We start from the raw sequence: 16,231 nt of genomic DNA, 5'->3' as shown, positions 1-16,231 counted from the left end.
ACCAATACCTACATCTTCATACTGAGTTCATACTCAAGTGTTTGACTTTATCAGATATTTTATTCCGGCCTATACAGTTGGCTTGGCCATTTTGTGCCTTTATTCACTTGTTCCCAATGCCCAGGGAATGATGCTTTGGTCCTTCACGCATCTCCAGATGCCCATGTGGCTACAGGGAAGGAGCTGTCCAGACCTGTTCAGCCAGGTTCTACAGCTTTCCATGTCTCTGGGCTCTCCGCCAAGACTCTCTCTACCAGCTGGTTCAGAGCCTTGCAGCCCAGACAGCCAGGCTTGCCACCAGCCCCTGATGTGCCAATTACACAAGTATTGGTGAACAGCAGAAAAAGGGGATTTTTTTTCTATTAAGTGCAGGCACACGGGGAAGAGGAAGAGAGGTCCCATGAAAACGCCACCCCAAAGTCCATCTTTGTTATTCTGACACTAGAGTAAAGTTGAAATACAGGGTAGGAAGTATGTACAACCATCGGTCCGGGTCCAAGTGTGGTTCCATCCGTCATCGTTGTCTGGACTTCAGCGGCTCCTGCAAGGTATTCCAGAAGACAAACTCCCCCTCTGGCTGGGACCAAGCTCAACCTTTTCCTTCTTCCAGCCCCAGGAAATTCTAATTTCTTGGAGCCAGTTGTCTTAAAAGTCTTCAGGGCACAAGTGTGCCACTTTAGGCTACGTTCAGTCCTGCCAAGCGACAATACACTCTTCCATTGTCTCATGAACATCACCCGGTCACTGAGAGGCCACATCCCAGTGTTTCTGGGTCACAACCATGTTGCTGCTCCAAGTATGTGAGTTCTGTTGACCATGAACACTGGGATAAGAGCCCACAACCTTCTCAGGGTCTACCAGATTCTGTCCATGGGTGGGGGGCTAAGGGCATCCCCAGAACCTACAGCATGGACCTGACAGGGGCTAAGGCCACGGCTGGGGTATGGCCAACTGGGCCAGTGAGTCTGGAGCTGTGACTGATAGATGCTGGCATCTCCTGGCTCAGAAGGGTCACCCATGCCCTCCAGCCTACTCAAAGCTGAGCCTTCTCTGCTCTCTCCTGCTCTGGTCTCCTCAGGTTGTCCTAGCATCCTGGCACAAAGCACAGTGCAGTGTCAGGGGAGGCAGCCCTGTGCAGGAAAAAGCTGGCAGCCAGGGTGGGCAGCCAGGCTGTGCAGGGACACCTGATGGGGCACCAGGGTGTATTAAGTCTCTCTGGAAACATCATCACAGGCATGCTCACCTCTCAGCACTGTTAAGGTGACAGCCAGGACCAATTATGACAGGTGTGTGCATCTTGGTGTGGTGTTGTCACGCTGATGGAGCTGTTAGGGAAAGTGGCCGCACCCCAGGCCTGGGAAAGACAGGAGTCAGGGTACCCAACCTGAGTCCACATATCCTGCTCCACTCTTGCCAGGATGCAGATCGGCTCCAAGGACCAGGGAAAGCAGGCTTGTCATAGCAGGAGCCTTGGTGACAAGGGTGTTTCAGACAGCTGGTGGCAACTGGAGAAAGGACCTATGGGTGCAAAGGGCCTCAGCAGCTCTGCCCTGTGTCCGGCATCCATAGAAAGCCTGGTGCAGACCATTTTGCCCAGAGGGACAGCATAGGATGGCCCCAGACCAGGCTGCATCTGTAGGAGGCCAGTCCTGGGGAGTCCTGGACTCATGGATTTTTGCTTGAATCTACCTAGAAAGAGGCCCTGAGATTCAGAAGAGAGGCCACAGGCCTTTATGACCACTGGGCAGGGTCACTCCATTCCTGATAGGCCTGTGTTTAAGGAAGACCATACTCCATGGAGGTTGCGTACCCTCACAGCATAAGGGATGTGATGGCTGCTCCCTGAACCCTAATTGACTAGAAGACTGAGGTATACTCTGGGGGTGTCTGAGAAGACATATTGAGAGCAGATTCCCCAAGGTGAACATACCCTGACTGTGTGCAGTGCTATTCCATGGACTAGAGCAGGGAGGATGGAGGGGAGAAGGAAAGAATAAAACACAAACGTCTCTCTACTTCCTGAACACTGTGAAGAGAACTGCTTCATTTTCACTTCCCCCAAGTGATGGATGAAAGCCCTGAGAGAGACCCTTCCTTCCTCCCTTTCCTCCCTGTTCTCCCTGTTGTCTGTCTTGGATATTTCATCCCAAACATATGAGAAAATAACAATCCAGAAGGATGTCAGGTGGCCATGGCTTTATTGGTGGTGTGTGCTGCTGATAGCAGGGCAGGTGGCCCAGAGCAACACGGGGACAGGGAAGAATGACAGTGACTCAGAGACTCCTGGAAGGTAGGAGAGGTCAGGTCAGCATGGGGGACACGTGGTGTTCCTCTTCTGGGGGACCTGCCCTCTCAGGACAGGAGCAGACTGGAGAGGCCGAGGGGAGCTACAGGGAGGGACCTGTGTCAGCTGGCACCAGAACAGGCCCATCAACAGCTGGACTTCTGGCCACAGCAGGCCTGGCTGGAGCAGGCCGGGCGGCAGAGCAGGGACATGCTGGAGCAGGGCTTGCAGCAGACAGGCTTGCAGCAGACAGGCACACAGCAGGAGGATTGACAGCATGGGGGCTGGCAGCTAGACTGCTGGCAGCATGAGGATCCAGAGCAGACGGGTGTGCAGCAGACAGGCTTGCAGCACAGGGTCACACAGCAGGATGGCTGGCAGCAAGAGGAAAGTCCACAGCAGATAGGTGTACAACATACAGGTGTGCAGGAGAGAGGACCACAGCAGAATGGCTGGCAGGGAGAGGAAGTGCAGCAAGCTGGCTGGCAGCTAGACTGCTGGCAGCATGAGGGTGTGCAGCCGCTGGTACAGGCAGATTGGCAGCAGGGACTGGACCCACAGCTCACTGGGGTGCAGAGGAAGCAAGGGGTTGGGGCACAGCAGCTGGGGGCACAGCATGGGGGCTCACAGTAGCTCTCCTGGCAATTGTCCACAGGCCAGGAGGTGCCTGGACAGGTGCTGGGCGAGCAGACCCGGCTGCCGCAGCTCAGATTGCTAGAGCAGACAGATGTGGTGGACGCAGCGATCACGCAGGTCCTCGTGCAACAGGTGCTGGCCATGGTCTCCATGTGAGTGTGAGTGCGTGTGTTTGTGTGAGGTGCCTGCCCGGGGGTTTTTATGTGCCTCCCATGGATGTCTCCTCATGAGTGTGGGCACTTCTCCTTTCCTTGTTGTTCACCTTGTTTGCAGACAACACAGTCAGTTTAGGGCTGGGAGCATGGGTCACAGCTGAGCTGGGCACATCCTTGTTCTGAGTGACCATGTGACACGACGGCTGGGTGGAGCTGGGGTCTGTGATTCCTTCTGCTGTCTCCCACCTTATCTTCAGGAACACAAGCTCCAGCAGGCCCAGAGTCAGGCCGTCCCCACACTACAGACCCCTCTGTTGCTGCAGGCGGTAACCACCCTCTCTTCCATCCCACAGACCCAGGGTCCCTCTCCTCCATCCCACAGACCCAGGGTCCCTCTCCTCCATCCTACGGACCCAGCGGGTCTCTCTCCTCCTTCCCACAGACCCAGGGTTCCTCTCCTCCCTCCCACAGATTCAGGGTCCCTCTCCTCCATCCCACAGACCCAGGGTTCCTCTCCTCCATCCCACAGACCCAGGGTTCCTCTCCTCCCTCACACAGACCCCGTGGGTCCCTCTCTTCTATCCAACAGACCCAGGGTCCCTCTCCTCCCTCCCACAGACCCAGGGTCCCTCTCTTCCATCCCACAGACCCAGGGTCCCTCTCCTTCATCCCACACTCTTTGTTGTACAATGGCTTATTAGAATAACATGCTCATTTCCTTCTGTGGAAAACAGCATTCTCTCTCACCGTCACCTCCTGGGAGCCGCTTCTCCCATTCTGAAGGCAGCGAGCATTTAAACCAGGGCACCGACCATGTACCGTTTAGTGTTACGTTTTTCACATCTATCTCAGTGGTATCTGTGTTGAGTGTTTCTGTGTTGTCAGATAGGCTTAATCTCTGTATTCATGCGCATGCTGTCTTTGTTTTTCCCTCTTGGAGCCGGTCACTTCCCCTGTTTCTGTTTTCCTGTACTCTGGTCATCACATCTTCCCCTACTGTCCCCTACGTGTCCCCAGCTCTGAGAACACAAACATTTCCAGTATTCTGAATTCACAGGTCAGTCTGAGCTGACCAGCCCTCAGACCCAACCCAACCCTCAACTTTCCTTATCTCTCAGGGTTGTACCCATCTTAGCCCTTGGCCCCACCCACCTCATCTCTTGCCTTTCCCGAGGTCCTTGCACCCTCCCCCCCCAGCCCTTACCCTCCCTCAGCCCTTGGCTCTCCCCCTCAGTTCTTGCTTCTACCTCAGCCTTTGACCCTCCATTGGTCCTTGGTTCCCCTCAGCCCTTGGCTTCCCTCAACTCTTGCCCCGCCTCAACCCTTGTCCCCTCACCCCCACCTCAGCACTGGTGTTCTGCTGCTATCCTGTGTCTTTCTTATTTCTTTTAAAGATATTTTCTTTCATTTTCTTCAGTGCTGGCTCCTTGCGATTTCTTTCTGGGTTGGTGTCCTTGTTTTGATAGAGCACTTCCCTTGGAGATTTTTTGGGAATGGATGAAGGGGTTCTATTCTTGTGATCCACAGCATGAACTATAATCCAGTTTTCCTAGCACCATTAGCTGAAATGGCCATCTTTTTCCAGAGATACTCTAGCAGTGTTTTTAGTTGTAGGCAGGGGGTCTAGAAGTCAACTTTGGGTGTCTTCCTTCTTGACTTTAGTTGTGTTTTCTATTTCACTGCCTATCTGTCTACTTTCATGACTATTTTCATGTTACTGACTCTCTGCTCTTGACACTGGGAAGTCCTCCCTTCCACCAGGGCTCTTCCTCCTTTCTGCCCTTTAGTTCCTTGGTTTATTCATAAGTGTTCTGTTTTCTGAGATAGCTGTAAACAGGGTTCTGTGTCTTGCTGTTTTCCTCAGTCTGTTCATCACTGGAATATAGAAAAGACACTGTGTTTTGTTCTGTGATTTTATATTCAGCCGTTCTACTAGAAGCATTATCAGATTTAAGCATGTCTGGTGGAGCCATTGGGGCTTTTACATATGAAAACAAGGATGTTTTGATTTTTTTTCTCTTCTATTTGTATCCCATTTCTTTCTTTCTCTTGTCTTATTTGCTGTGGCTATGAAACCAGGCAATGTGTATGTATTTAAGGGGGCGCAGCAAATAAACGACTCAAACTGCTCTTATGGGGTGGAGGAGGGTAGTTATTGTGAATAAGAGAGAGAACAGCCACAGGCATCTGGAAGAGTCCAGAGCAGTCAAGTGGAGGCAATGCTTAACTTACCATCTTACCCTGGAAGTTGGTGAATTGTAATATCATTCAAGTATTTGCATTAAATATTTTTATTATGTATTTTATCACGATTCATCTTTATCATAATTTTTTTCTTCTGGATTTGCCAGTGTTTTAATTTGCATTGTCTTTTATAAACAACTGATCAGTTTTTATTTATATCTATAATTCCTTCCTTAATTATCATGTTTATTTATTTTGTGTATGTGTGTGTGTGTGTGTGTGTGTGTGTGTGTGTAGAGGCCAGAGATTGGCAGATGGTGTTTTCCTGGTCACTCTCAGCCTTATTTTTGTAGAAATGGGATCTTTCTCTGAAACCCAAACTCACCGATTCAGACTAGCTGTCCAGAGAGGACCCTCTGCCTCTGCCTCCCCAGCCCTGGGATTACAAACCCTACAACCATGTCCTGCTGTTTTACAAATATGGGCTCCCAGGTCCTCATATCTGTGAAGACAATACTTCACCAATTTCTGGATCTCCCCAGTTGTCTTCTAACATTTAAAATGTCCCTTTTAAAAGTTCATTTTGGAAGCTCTTGTGGTTTTGTGGGGTTGAACTCTCGTTTTTAATCCTGTTCATTTGCATTACCTGAGGATTTGATTTTCTTCTGAATACTACCTCTCCTGCATTACCTGTGTTGAGAAGTGATGTGTCCATGTTCGCTGTTTGGTCCATGATGCAAGCCCACACTCTCTGCTGGGTCCACCGTCCAACTCCACTTCTGAATCTGCTGGAGGGAATGCCTTTAGAGTTCCCAAAAGTGACTGTCTTTTTACTGTTACGAGTTGGCTTTATTAACTGTGGTTCAGGAAAGTGGTCTTTGCAACATCTTTTTCTTAGTATCTTCTTACAGATCAGCAGCAGACAATACGGAACACAATGTAGCAAAGCAGCCGGCTGACAAGTGTCAGCACTTGCTGACCTGCTCAGCTCCCTAGGAGCTACTGTCTCCACACAGGACATGTTGGGACATTGCTCTTTTGTTCATTCTGGAGTGTTGTCATAGACTCACTATGGATGCGTAGGACTGTAATGACCACTAGCCCTACTGCGTGTTTCAAGTGGAACCAACCATTCTATCGGTCTGTATGCTTTGACCACATGGTGACCAGCTACCGCAGCTGTGTTGACAACTGACTGCTTGCCATCTTGAGGGTGCCAACTGTCTCTTCTTTGTACATCTATGTCTTCATGTCACGGGTGAGAATGACTACTGGACTGTGTGACTTTTGGCTACCGGGCGTCTCCATAAGTGCTTACTGCTACCTCTTTTGTTCATTTAATTGTAAACTCAAATCTTGGGTTCTCTGTCATTACATACTATTAGCGGCAGTAACTGTCACACGCAGGGCCCAGAGCAGGTTGTCTCGGAGACTTGAGACTGTGAGGTTCTTTCTGCTCCCAGAATCCCTGTCCAGGGCGTAACCTCCACCTCCACACCCACGCCTCTAAGGTGCTATAGCAAAGAAGAGAAGGGCCTGAGAGCTGGGGCCTGCAGGTAGGAGATTGTTACCAGCAATTTATTTTTCAGATACCACTGTGTGATTCTAACTACAACAGGCTGGACCAGACCACAGGTCCAGGCTAGAGATGGTATCACCCCTAAGCCCAGAAAAGGAGCTTGGGGCCAAGTGCCAGGAAGCTGGGACTGGGGTTCTCCAGGGGATGTACTCAGCACCCCTAGCAAGGATAGATGGCCCATGCAAAATGTCATCTATCAGGGTGTGCTTTAGACTTGTGACCAGGACTTCTGTGAACTGGTCTTCAAACACCCCTGCCATGCACCAAAGTCCCACAATTCCCTAGGAGAGCATGTATCCAGCCATGCTGAGTTATGAAGACCGCAGGCCAGTGAGACAGCTGGGTTGGAGCTTCCCAGACCCGAGTTCTCTACAAAGAACAGCTCCGAGGATCTTACCAACCAGGGCAGGGAAGTCTGGGGGAGTCAGGGTGGCCAAAGTCACACCTAGGGTAGGTGCAATTGTCAAACCTGCCCTCTTGCATCCCTGAACACAAGTTTATCCCTGGGACACACCTAGGAACAGGGAATTCTGGCTCTGACACCAAGGAATGGGAGGGGCTCAGTGCCCTGTGAGCAGCCAGGGCTGAGAACTTGAGCATTCATGCAAGCACAGAGACAGTCTTGGCTAGGTTTGTCAAGCACTTTATTGGAGTATGAGAGGTGCAGCTGAAGGGAGCTGGGGTGGGAGGCTGAGAATCTAGAAGAGCCAAGGTTGGCCTGAACACAGTAGAGGCCCGTCACAGACCCAGGGAAGTGGCTGAGGCCCATCTCTGAAGTGACTTCTGCTTTGCTACACAGAGGTCTAGATTGTAGAGATACATATTTCTCACTGTGGCAGGGCCAGTAGGTTTCCTAGGAAAGTCATGGGTAGGAGCTGGGGGCTTCTACAATAGTGAGGGAGGGGCAATCAAGTGACAGTCAAGGCCTTCCAAGACCCTGGAGAGGCAATGGACACAGTTGCTAGCCACTAGCAGAGAAGCCAGGGGTCAGGTGAGAGGGAGCTCCCAAGTTCTGGGGTGACAGCAGAGCCCACTCCGCAGCTGGACTTCTGACCTGAGGACAGGACTCAGCAAGAGGGGCATGAGCAGGCAGGGCGGCAGATCAGGGACATGCTGGAGCAGGGCTTGCAGCAGCTGGGCTGGCAGGACGAGGCACAGCAGGAGGAGCTGGGCACACAGCAGGCAGGTCTGCACACAGGGTGGCAGAGCAGGGACACGCTGGAGCAGGGCTTGCAGCAGACAGGCTTGCAGCAGACAGGCACACAGCATGAGGATTGACAACATGAGGGCTGGCAGCTAGACTGCTGGCAGCAGGAGGAGCCAGAACAGATGGGTGTGCAGCAGACAGGCTTGCAGCAAAGAGTCACACAGCAGGATGGCTGGCAGGATGAGGATGAAGCCCCACAGCAGACTGGTGCACAGCAGACAGGCTTGCAGCAGACAGGCACACAGCAGGATGGCTGGCAGCATGAGGGTGCACAGGAAGACTGGCAGCAGGGGCTGGACCCACAGCTTACTGGGGTACAGACAAGAGTAATGCAGGGGGCTGGGGCACAGCAGCTGGGCTGGCAGCAGCTGGGGACACAGCAGCTGGGCTGGCAGCAGCTGGGGACACAGCAGCTGGGCTGGCAGCAGCTGGGGGCACAGCAGCTAGGCTCACAGCAGCTCTCTGGGCAGTCATCCACCTGCCAGGAGGAGTTGGTGCAAGCGTCAGAGCAGACAGACATGGTGGAGGCGGCCATGGTGAGGTTGGCTGGAGGAGGGCGAGGTGTGAGTGAGTGAGTGAGTGAGTGAGTGAGTGAGTGTGTGTGTGTGTGAGGTGCTGGGTCGTCAGCTTTTATCCCCCTGTGCTGTTGTCAGACTTGGCCTCCCTTCCTTGTTGGGTCATTAAGACGTTTGTTTTTCTGGGATGTTGTCAGGCCTGTCTGTCACCCACCAGTGGTGGCGCTGGGAGCAGTGGGACAGTTGGGTGAGGCTCTGTGAGCAGTGAGCTTGGGTGTCATTGGTAAGACTTGACCCAGCCATCCTACGGCTGCAGAGATGGCTGTGGCCCGCTGCCAGGACCCTCATTCCCTCTTAAGAAGTGGATGTGATCAGCCCAGTACTTCTTCCATAGCCCAGCTCTGGGTGAGGACAGTTGTCACTTCATGACAGTGCTGAGACCAGACGGTGTGCAGTGGCATTTGTAGGGCCACTGAGTTGAGGGTACAGTGACTGGCCTATAACTCCCACACCTAGAGTGCCTCCCTATCTCCTGTACCTTTCTGTATTGTCCTGTGCAACTGTCCCCCCTGCCCCGTGCCTGTGTCCATCCTATCTTTGTACTTGGAGATGCAGATGATGAGCTTGGCCCCTCCATACTCATGATGGCCAACAGTCCCTGGCTGGGCTCTGTTTCTAACCCCAAGGAGGTTCATGATCTGTCAAAACCCTGGAGCATTGCATGGGCCAGGAACCTGTGCCGCTCTCTGCCTCCCTGCTCAGTGTTCCCCAGACATCCCTTGTCCACTCCATCCTCCTCCAAAGCTGCTAACAATTCCTCGCCAGCCCTTCTGCCCACCAGCCACCCAGCCTTGCCACTTGAGCACTGGGATGTGTGTCCATAGCAACTGCTCTTAGGTTAGGTCACATATGTACACCGAGCAGTTTAGAAGATTCACCTGGAAGTTAGGCTGTGTGTCATCTGAACCCAGTGCTGGCCAGTGTCGTTGGGAAGCAGCTGCTCCCAGGTCCTTCATTTCTAGCTCTCTGTCTTGCTACATGTATGCACACATGCACAGGTTTAGAGATTGTGTTCTGTGCGTTGCTAGCACTGATTTAGAAGATGTTGCTGCTGGGGTTCACACAGGGTCAGTTTTCCAGGAGTCTCTGGTCATCTGTGTACCACACAGGAGCTGGTCTGATGAGCTCTGTCTGAAAGCTCCTTGTGCCACCCACATGGTAAACTCATTACTGTTGGCCTCACACCAGCAGAAGAATTGTGGATCCTTGGTGAAGTGCCCTATAGTCCTAATGTCACAGCACCATGGTGGCTCAGCACCATTCAAGGGCATTCCCTAGCAAGAGGACAGCACAACCTCAGAAAAATTGTCACCAAGGAGAACTGATGAGACTTGTTTTCAGGATGAGTCAAAATCAGAAGGCAGAGCCGTATTGTTATCTCATCCTACCAGCTGGGAGCATGTGCCTTAAGATTCCCTGTTCTGTGTATGTCCATGGATGGCTACAGAAAGGTCACAAGTAGATATGGAGATGTAAATAAATGTCAGAAGGTAAAAATTAAACAGAATCCACAAATTGTGAGGGTTGATTGTTTGCCCAGCCATTCAACCACCCACTTACCCATCCATCCAGATGTCTTTCCATCTACCACCAACCCACCCACCTACTTATCATCACCAACTCATCCATCCACTAACACACTCATCCATCCACTAACACACTCATCCGTCCACTAACACACTCATCCGTCCACTAACACACTCATCCGTCCACTAACACACTCATCCGTCCACTAACACACTCATCCGTCCACTAACACACTCATCCGTCCACTAACACACTCATCCGTCCACTAACACACTCATCCGTCCACTAACACACTCATCCGTCCACTAACACACTCATCCGTCCACTAACACACTCATCCGTCCACTAACACACTCATCCGTCCACTAACACACTCATCCGTCCACTAACACACTCATCCGTCCACTAACACACTCATCCGTCCACTAACACACTCATCCGTCCACTAACACACTCATCCGTCCACTAACACACTCATCCGTCCACTAACACACTCATCCGTCCACTAACACACTCATCCGTCCACTAACACACTCATCCGTCCACTAACACACTCATCCGTCCACTAACACACTCATCCGTCCACTAACACACTCATCCGTCCACTAACACACTCATCCGTCCACTAACACACTCATCCGTCCACTAACACACTCATCCGTCCACTAACACACTCATCCGTCCACTAACACATTCATCCGTCCACTAACACACTCATCCGTCCACTAACACACTCATCCATCCACTAACACACTCATTCATCCACTAACACACTCATTCGTCCACTAACCTACTCATTCACCCACCCACCCATTTATCTATCCACCAATATATCCATCCATCCATCCATCCATCCATCCATCCATCCATTCATCCATCCATCCATTCATCCATCTCTCCCTACCTCCCTCCTTCCCTCTGTCCATCTGACCATCCGTCCATCCATCTACTCAGCCATGTCCCAGCCCAACCATCCACTTGCTCATTCATCGACCCACTCATGCATCCATCCATTCATTTATTTACTTATCCATCTTACTGTTTATCCAACCTTTATCATCTATCTATCCATCTGTGGATAAATATGCATATAAAATGTATGTGTACACTGTGTCTATAGTTTAACAACACAAACTGTTCCACCACATTTTTTTAAATCTTAATTCAAAAAGTTCTTTTTCTGTGACTTTGCAAAGATTTTCTCATTTAAAGCTCATGAGCATTCTAGACTGGTCCAAATGTGCATCTCCTGTTTGGTGTGATTCAAAATAACACACATTTGCCTCACAGCGTGTTTGTTGGGGATCTGTGACAGCAGAACCTGGTTAGGCAGAGCTGTACCAAAGCACTCCCTCATGGTTCCATTGGGCAGATCCCGTCCCCACTCATGTGGCCACTGAGACATTTAAAACTGAGTGCCTCAGTTTCTCTTTGTGGAGTTTCATCTTTAGGCAGCCCTGTCTATGGACAGGTTGTGAGGTGTGGCTTCTTCTATGCATGGGAAGCTCCCCCAAGACACCAGCTCCTTTACTGCAGCCGCCACATGCTAGCCCTGGCTATGGGCATGGCCCACCACATGACAAGGCAGTGAACACCCTGCACATGAACACAGGGGTAGGGACATGCAACCCCCAGCCACAATCTGTCACTGTGACTTGGACGGCATCACTCTTGGTTTTGTACACACTCCGTGCTGACTTGACCCTCAGAGACTTTCTGCACTGAGAACTGATTCCGGAAACATCCACAGAGTTTCTGAGAGTAGGACGCTCTTGTTGCGCTCCCTAAGCTCAGCCCCTCAGACAAATGAATCTCTAGGGGGAGCCCATGGCTATTTCTGGTGATGTCCAGAAGTGGAATGTGGGGAGTTTCCCATACAGCCACTTAGCCTCTTAGCAAATATGCGTTCTGGCCATCTCGGTGTGGTGCCACACAGATTGGAAAGACCAGCAGTTTTGTTTATACTGGGGATGTTTACCAGGTGAGTGGCAGCTCACAGCTAAACAAGGAACAGTGTTAATGAGACTGCTGGGTCACCAAACAAGGAAGTCTAGGGCCACGAAGGCGAATAAAAGCTGAGGGCTCAGCACCTCTCTCTCTCACACACACACACACTCACTCACTCACTCACACCTCACCCTCCTCCAGCCAACCCTACCATGGCCGCCTCCACCATGTCTGTCTGCTCTGACGCTTGCACCAACTCCTCCTGGCAGGTGGATGACTGCCCAGAGAGCTGCTGTGAACCTAGCTGCTGTGCCCCCAGCTGCTGCCAGTCCAGCTGCTGCCAACCTAGCTGCTGCCAGTCCAGCTGCTGCCAACCTAGCTGCTGCCAGTCCAGCTGCTGTGCCCCAGCATCTTGCATTACCCTTGTCTGCACCCCAGTGAGCTGTGGGTCCAGCCCCTGCTGCCAATCTGTCTGTGCTAGCTCCTGTGCACCCTCATGCTGCCAGCCCTCATGCTGCCAATCCTCCTGCTGTGTGCCTGTCTGCTGCACACCCATCTGTTCTGGATCCTCATGCTGCCAGCAGTCTAGCTGCCAGCCAGCTTGCGGCACCTGCTCTCCTTGCCAGCCATCCTGCTGCATGACCCTGTGCTGCAAGCCTGTCTGCTGCACACCCATCTGCTCTGGATCCTCCTCCTGCTGCCAGCAGTCTAGCTGCCAGTCCTCATGCTGCCAGCCATCCTGCTGTGTGCCTGTCTGCTGCAAGCCTGTCTGCTGCAAGCCCTGCTCCAGCGTGTCCCTGCTCTGCCGCCCTGTGTGCAGACCTGCCTGCTGTGTGCCCAGCTCCTCCTGCTGTGCCTCTTCCTGCCAGCCCAGCTGCTGCAAGCCCTGCTCCAGCATGTCCCTGCTCTGCAGCCCTGCCTGCTCCAGCCAGGCCTGCTGTGGCCTCTGCTCTGGCCAGAAGTCCAGCTGTTGCTAATCTGTCCCCCCACAGAGAGCATTTCCTGTGTCTTCAGTGAGTGCCAAGGAACCACAGCTCACAGAAGAATACTGTGTGTTCTATGCACCAGGGCAGATCATGGCAGTGGCCTCCTCTCTCTGCCTCTGCCCTTTCTGGGCCAACCAATCTCTCCTCATTATGACTGCCCCTTTTCTGAATATGCTGGGCCTTCTGAGCAATAAAAACCCTAACTGAACCTGTGTAGACTCCCATGGCTCTCTTTGGTGTCACATGGTTCCTCCTTGGCATCCTCTATCTGCTGTGCTTTAGAGCCTCTCTGTGCTAGTTCAGGGGACAGTTCCCCCTGTCCACCTTGCTATGTAATGGTTCCTCCTCTGTACGGTGCCAATCAAACCTGAACAGGTACTTCCATGCCCCATGCTACCCAGGGCAGCTCAGGTGCCTCCTCCCCGAGAGTTTGCCAAGTGTTACCCCAGCTGGCCTGTGGTCCTGCCATTGACCCTTGTTCAGTGGTGCCAGTGTATGGTGGCAACTGGAATCAGGTCTGGGCCGTTGGCCTTGTGAGCAGACATGTCTTCTACACATCGCTTCTAGACATGACTTCTAGACGTTGCTTGGCTCTAAATGCAGAGACCTCCAGTGTGTGGTAGGACACAGGCTGATTGGAGAGTAAGCACACTGGGATGGACCACACTGGGATGGAGCACACTGAGAACACACTGAAATGGAGCATACGGGCCAGGCACACTGAAAAGTCTGCTATGGCTTTACTTATCTACAATCTTGTTTCAGATGAGGATGCGTTGGCATGCCGGGATGGTCCTGACTCTACGCCAGTGACCATCCAGTGAACTCAGCTTGCAGAGGGTGAGAGTGGGAAGCAATGTCCCATGTTGAAGTTCTAGTTCTGGGATAGGCAGATGTCTTGGCAGTAGGTATCCACGTGCCTGTCAACCAGCCACAAGCTCAGTGTGTGGCTCCCAGCTTGGGACCAGATTAAAAACAGCTCCTAAACCTGGCTTCCCTGTCCCTGAGGAGAGAACACCACCCCAGTCTAAGTAGTAATACATTTGTTGAAGGCCACACAAGCAGGAAGAAATTGCTATAGACATGGGGGGACACTGTCCCACCCTGGCAGGTCACCTCCTCAGGCAGCCATTGCCCGAGGCCCGAGAGCTTGGAGACTGGCTCTCATGGAGGGAAACTTTCTCTTCAGTGCTTCATTCAGTGAGGCTACTGCCTAGAGTCCCAGACGGTCAGCAGCAGCAGAGGGGACAGTGCCTGGTGTGGCTGTGGTCCCCAGAGGCCTGCGCTCTGCCTGCTCCGGGAGGCAGCAGTCTGCAGTGGTAGCATGGAGAGAGATCTGCCATCCAGGGTCTTGGCAGCTTGTGGCAGAATGGTAGTGGTTTCGTCTCTTTCCTTCCACACAGGAGGTTAGAGGCCTCCCCCACTTCATGCTCTTCTCCTGACCACAGGCTAGCCCACTATGGACTGACACCTCCAAAACCATGAACCCAAAGAGACCAGTGATCCCACAGGAAGGAAACGCTGAGTCAGCCCATATCGTCTGTGCACAGCCTTGGCTCAGACCACAGTATGGGACTGACTCCCAGTGCAGGTGACTTTCTCAAGGTGGAAAGGTGATACCAGAGATCATACCAGAGATCACCAGAGAGGTGATACTAGCTGGATGGGCATGGTGGGTGTGGTGCAGGGGAGTAGGGGCTTGATGCACTGTGGGGTGCTCCATGTCCTGCATCTGGGCAGTAGTACATGGGCACTGTCAATGAGAGCAGTTGCCCAGGCTTACCACCGGCTGTAGACAGTCAGAGCAGAGGGCCTATCCCAGGATGGAAGCGTTAGCTCTACCCGGAGGAGCAGCTCGTTCTAGTCGTGGTGTTGACCTTGCCCTCAAGCACAAGCTCTGTGGGTCAACCCCACCAGAATGTCACCAACAGGGACCCATGACAAGATAGAGCTGGCTCACAGGAGTGTGCCCCCAGGAAGGAGACAACACCCTTCAGTGGGGCGAGGGGGAGCCCATGAAACAGAGCTGCATGCTCAAACCACCGTGGGAAATAATCTGGAGAAGAGGCCAGCACAGTTCGGGATGGAAGCGGTGGATGGGCAGAAGTCCAGGACGGCAGAACCAGTGAGATTAGCGGAGAGTAAAATCATGGCATTAGTGTTGTGTGAGGGCCAGACCAAAAGCCGGGCTGTGGTGAGGGGAGCCTGAAACAAAACAGACACCAAGAGCTGAAAACCTGAAGAGCAGCAAGAAAAACCTGAAATGATCAAAGAACCTGCAGATGTAGTTCTCCAAAGAAAGGGATGTGGAGGAACATCTAAAGGGGTCCGTGGAGGCAGAGTCATGGGCAAGGCAGAGCAGGAGTCGTGGGCGCCGTACTGAGCAGCCTGACACATAGGAAACCATAGTATGAGGGGAAAGGCTGGGCCTGGAAGTGGAACAAAGAAAAGTGTCAACCAGTTTTCCAATTTCGAAATCACATCATTGCGAACACAGAAAACTTGAAGCTATTCCAGACACCCACCAGTCAATTGACATCTAAGAAGTGTTCCATCCGACAACAGTGAAAAGCTTCGTTTAAGCTATGTGATCACACACCAAAATAAGCCACCTTCTCAGACCTTTGAGCCATGGCACATCACAAGGACTGAAATCCAGAGTATGTCCAGACCTCAGCAGAGCGAAGAGTCTCCTGTGCTCTGGAAGACTGCAAGCATGTGGAAATTATTAGAGAGAGTGTGTAAAAGTAGCCCATGGACCAAAGATACAAATCACTATGGGAATTACGGTGTATTTTCAGCAAAATGAAAATGAAATCAAGCTAACACAACACCTAGGGAGAGGCTCTGTGATTCTTCTTGGTAAACAAGGGAGGCCCAGAGTCTGTGCTTTGACTCAGACCTAGAGATGGGGCACAAGCGAAGCCTCAAATCACTATCGTGCAGGCCATGAGCAGTGGGAACAGGCAGCTCCAGGAGGAAACAGCCAAGACCAGGCTCTTGCATTTTGGGACGGCAAAATGGACATTTCTAGTTGGTTTCACTGATCAAGAAAGAGGAAGAAGTAAATGAGCCATATTAGGAATGGTAAGGGTCATCACCCCAGAGTCAGCGGATGTTAAAGGGACCATGCAGAAGGCAATGGCCTCAC

General features: G+C 52.0%; 4 protein-coding genes across 5 annotated transcripts in view; 2 read left to right on the top strand and 2 right to left on the bottom strand.

Annotated features, from left to right (window-relative positions):
* Tspear (thrombospondin type laminin G domain and EAR repeats) overlaps nt 1-16,231 on the top strand; it is a 147,957-nt gene that overhangs the window by 64,736 nt on the left and 66,990 nt on the right. The window lies entirely within an intron of this gene.
* LOC126501410 (keratin-associated protein 10-8-like) lies at nt 2,431-3,063 on the bottom strand. Its single transcript, XM_050142072.1, has one exon. It carries the CDS (start codon nt 3,061-3,063, stop codon nt 2,431-2,433), a length of 633 nt encoding a protein of 210 aa, XP_049998029.1.
* On the bottom strand, nt 7,906-8,580 carry LOC126501398 (keratin-associated protein 10-4-like). Of its 2 annotated transcripts, XM_050142061.1 has the most exons (2): nt 8,460-8,580; nt 7,906-8,384 (listed from the first exon to the last, which is right to left on the bottom strand). In XM_050142061.1, exons 1-2 carry the CDS (start codon nt 8,578-8,580, stop codon nt 7,906-7,908), a joined length of 600 nt encoding a protein of 199 aa, XP_049998018.1. The 2 variants fall into 2 exon arrangements, with proteins under 2 accessions (XP_049998018.1, XP_049998010.1); XM_050142053.1 differs by having other exon boundaries at nt 7,906-8,580.
* On the top strand, nt 12,307-13,071 carry LOC126500004 (keratin-associated protein 10-7-like). Its single transcript, XM_050139589.1, has one exon. It carries the CDS (start codon nt 12,307-12,309, stop codon nt 13,069-13,071), a length of 765 nt encoding a protein of 254 aa, XP_049995546.1.

Source organism: Alexandromys fortis, unplaced genomic scaffold (assembly GCF_014885135.2).
Source record: "Alexandromys fortis isolate MF-2015 unplaced genomic scaffold, M_Fortis_MF-2015_v1.1 scaffold_9, whole genome shotgun sequence".
NCBI classification, from domain to species: domain Eukaryota; kingdom Metazoa; phylum Chordata; class Mammalia; order Rodentia; family Cricetidae; genus Alexandromys; species Alexandromys fortis.
This window is presented reverse-complemented; position numbering and strand designations above follow the sequence as displayed.